Genomic DNA, 3,714 nt, shown 5'->3' on the forward strand with positions numbered 1-3,714 from the left:
TTTGGAGAGAAGACCACGGACCGGTAAGTGCAGCTTAGACAAAGTCTTGGGAACGCTGGATGTAGCTCGCCTCCAATTAGTCTTATTGGAGATCTATGGGAGATGCCCATGTCAGGAATGGACGTATATAGCACAGATTTATTTTCTTATATATATCTTTGATAATTAATAAAAAAATCCAAATATAAAAAGAGTGTTTTTTTCTCTGATGTCTCTATACGTTAGTTATCTATGTTTATCGCAAAAGGCTCGAATTGTGCTAATATTCTCTATACACCTTCAATTGTAACACGTTGTTGTCATATATATAATGAAGTCAAATTGTATCAAAGACTGTATTACAATTGTGTTCACTACAGATTCAAGATGTTTCGAATAATTTGTCTGTATGGAATCGTAGTCCTCTTTGCTCTTATGGGAGTGGATGCAGGTACGTGTGCTTTCGTATTAATTAATTTATTTCTAGTTATTTATATATTTTAATAGAAGTTAGAAATTATATATAAATATAACTTTATATTCGGAACAATTCCAATTGTCATTAATATTTTTTCAAGTGTTTTTTTGGATTTTACATTGTTATTAAATGCCTTTTTTTAACAATAATTATATATATATTTTTAATTTGATTATTACTGTAAATGCGAAAATTTTAAGCTTAAACTTTTCCTGCATTAATATCATAATATCAGCTGTATGACGTCTGCAACTTCGCTGATAGTGTCTACCTTGCCCACTTTATATTTTTTTTCCGACCTTAATAAGGTCGTCTGTCAAAATAATAAGTAAACCAAGAAACTTCGTAAATTGGACAGCTTTTGTTATAATAACCATGTTTTGCGATTGTTAAAGAATAATGATATAGTTTAATGATACATACATTACAATCGCCAAAGAAAAATCACATTAAGAAATTGGAATATTATAGAAAACAAAAATCGAAAGACAGGTCTTTATCATATCAAGATCCACTGCTAGACCTTGAACTCTCTTATAAATATCGAACAGAATCGTGTAAGTGGCCTGCCTTTATAAAAGTATCGTATGTCCACCTTATGAGTGAACGTCTTAAGTTACGCTTGTCGATTCCCGGTCACCACTCTAGATACTTAAGGTCCAAGTGGCAGCTGTTCTGTATGCCAAGTGGCCAGCCTTCTGTCACATCAGCTCACCCATCCGCTAGGCATTTTCCTACATGTCGTATAGATATTATAATATGTCATTTAGACATTAAGTTTGGCAGCGAGGCGAAGTGTGTGAATTTATTTTTCATTCACACTGAACAAGGACACCATTGTGAGCTGAGACTGTAATCTTGTATTCATTTTAATTATAATTGGTTCAATTTTTTCCATTGTATGTTTTTTATACCTATCGTTATCTATCTTAAAATTCTGAGTATTTATTATTTTTGTCGGTACTTCCTTATGTAGATAAGAATAAATGGAAGCTTGTTATCAGTAAAAATGTAGTCTAAATAAAAGATTTATGTATTAATAGTCTATAAATTTTCCTAAAATGATAAATAAAGGTTAAAAAATGAAATATAATAAATATTATGTTTCCCAGGAACTCGTGTGATCCGGTCACCCCAATTTGGGTTCAGTGAAGCGAACGCTCAGGCGAGATCCTACGGTGGAGGTGATCCGTACAACTATCACCACCATCATCACCACCACGGGCCCGACTTTGGAGGCTACGGTGGAGGATATGGAGGCCGAGGTTTTGGTGGTCGAGGATTCGGCGGTGGCCCTGGTTACGGATATGGCGGTGGCCCCGGAAATGGTTACGGCGGAGGTCCCGGATATGGTTTCGGCGGAAATCCTGGTTACGGTCAGATACCTGGAGGATCTATCAGCATATCCAAGAGTGTCAGCATTAACGCCGGCCCAGGCGGTGCGGCTCAGTCGAGTGCGAAATCTGGCGCATACGGCAAATGAACGATGAAAAACTAATCAACCATAAATTTATTTATTGAATAATATGATGGTTTTTTTTAACAATTTCTATAAATAAGAATGTAAATCTATATTGTTTGTAAATAAATGTGTTAAACACAATAATTTACCATTTTACTAGTAGTTTTTTGTTACTAGTGGTAAAACTCTAAAATTCTTGCATAGTAAGTACGGACCAGGTGATGTTATATAGGTACGGGCAACATTACTTCATCGTCAGCGGCGCATCGAAAAGGGGAATCCCACAGAAATATAATTCTTTATTTTCATCGGTATTATGGCAGCAACATAACGTCATCGTCAGCGGCGCATGAAAATGGGGAATTCCACAGAAAATTCTTCATTTACTTCTTCGTGTTGTTCATACCTCAAGACCTACCGGCCCGAGGAAGAATCCTACAAATACCATTAAAGATTTCGACTATTTTCCAACAACTGAAGTGTAATTTTTTTTGAACATATATTTTTCTAAGCAATATTTTTCATTATTACAAGATTCTTTCTTCTATTATTGCATATTGTCACAAGATTCTCTCGAATGTGTAAGAGAAATTTATTAAAGTTTCATTTAGAGGGCAGCGCTTTCGAGATCCTATCAGTAATGAGAAGATCCAGAGGCAATTGAAAATAACTGATATTGTACAGTAAATTTGCAAGTTAAAGTAAAAGTGGGCATGCTACTGGAGCCTTAAGATTGAAGAGGAGTGGACACCACAGATCGGCAAGGGAAGCTATTTATTTTTTCTTTTGAATTGCGACGGTTAATAATTTCTGACAGTAGTAAGTCTGCAGGGACAGATAATAAACAATAAAAAATTGAAAATAACGTAATTCGAATTTTGAAAATACATTTTCCTACTACATTATATCTTTGTTTTAGTTATTATAGAATATCTTACATTATTGGTTTTTGGATAATGTGTACGATACATACATTAACTGATAGCGAATAAGCTACACTTTCACCCCTTTAAAACTTTTATTCGTATAAATAACCAATAATATTTAAACGAATATAGTTATAAGAAATACATATTAGTACAGATGCGACATTGACTTATGTAAACATTAAATAAGTTAAAGGTCACGACTACACGTCTGCTTAGTCCTCTGCAACAGTTTAACTTTTAAAATATACCCAACTTAAAGACTGTACGTGTTGTAAGTTTAACATTCCAGACCACTGATATGTCGTCTTTTAATCAAAAAGTAAACTTTTTATTTATTTATTTTCATTAAAAGGTAAATAAATAGTAGTAGTAAATGTAAATAGTGTAATATTATCTTAAAAAAATACTTAAAATAATATTGTAATTAATTTTAGACAGCTCTGAATTCTAAACGATATTCAGATAACTTATTACTAATAAAGTTATTCATAATAATAACAGTTTGTTAAAAATTATGGGCGCGAATAAGAAAAGTCAAGAATTTTACTCTCGGTGTAAATAATCGAAGCAAAACTTGACCTGTTAACCTAATTGACACTTAGAATTTTGGCGTTCGTTATTAAATCTTTTTCGCATTCATTTACCGACATAGGATTATTAACAGTTACTAATTGTATGTGTTCGGAGAAGGTTGCTCGAAGGGCCTAATTTAATTGAAACTAGAAAAGTTCAGTTCCTCTGTATGGTCAAAACTTGAAGCTAGTTTTCCAAATGGGTTTTTATTTTGTAGTCACTTGCCATTATCAGATCGTTTCTAAAATTTACTATTACTAAGTGATTTTATCGATTTAATGTACGTTCTAACA

At 33.1% G+C, this 3,714-nt stretch overlaps 1 protein-coding gene across 1 annotated transcript; it reads left to right on the forward strand.

The window, feature by feature from the left end:
* The first annotated feature begins 414 nt into the window (after positions 1-414).
* On the forward strand, positions 415-1,940 carry LOC137926637 (heterogeneous nuclear ribonucleoprotein A3 homolog 1-like). Its single transcript, XM_068770304.1, has 2 exons — positions 415-430; positions 1,570-1,940. Exons 1-2 carry the CDS (start codon positions 415-417, stop codon positions 1,938-1,940), a joined length of 387 nt encoding a protein of 128 aa, XP_068626405.1.
* Positions 1,941-3,714: the final 1,774 nt, after the last annotated feature.

Source organism: Battus philenor, unplaced genomic scaffold, assembly GCF_028537555.1.
Source record: "Battus philenor isolate CCGP_79_NKW_IND1 unplaced genomic scaffold, ilBatPhil1.0.hap1 SCAF_3, whole genome shotgun sequence".
NCBI classification, from domain to species: domain Eukaryota; kingdom Metazoa; phylum Arthropoda; class Insecta; order Lepidoptera; family Papilionidae; genus Battus; species Battus philenor.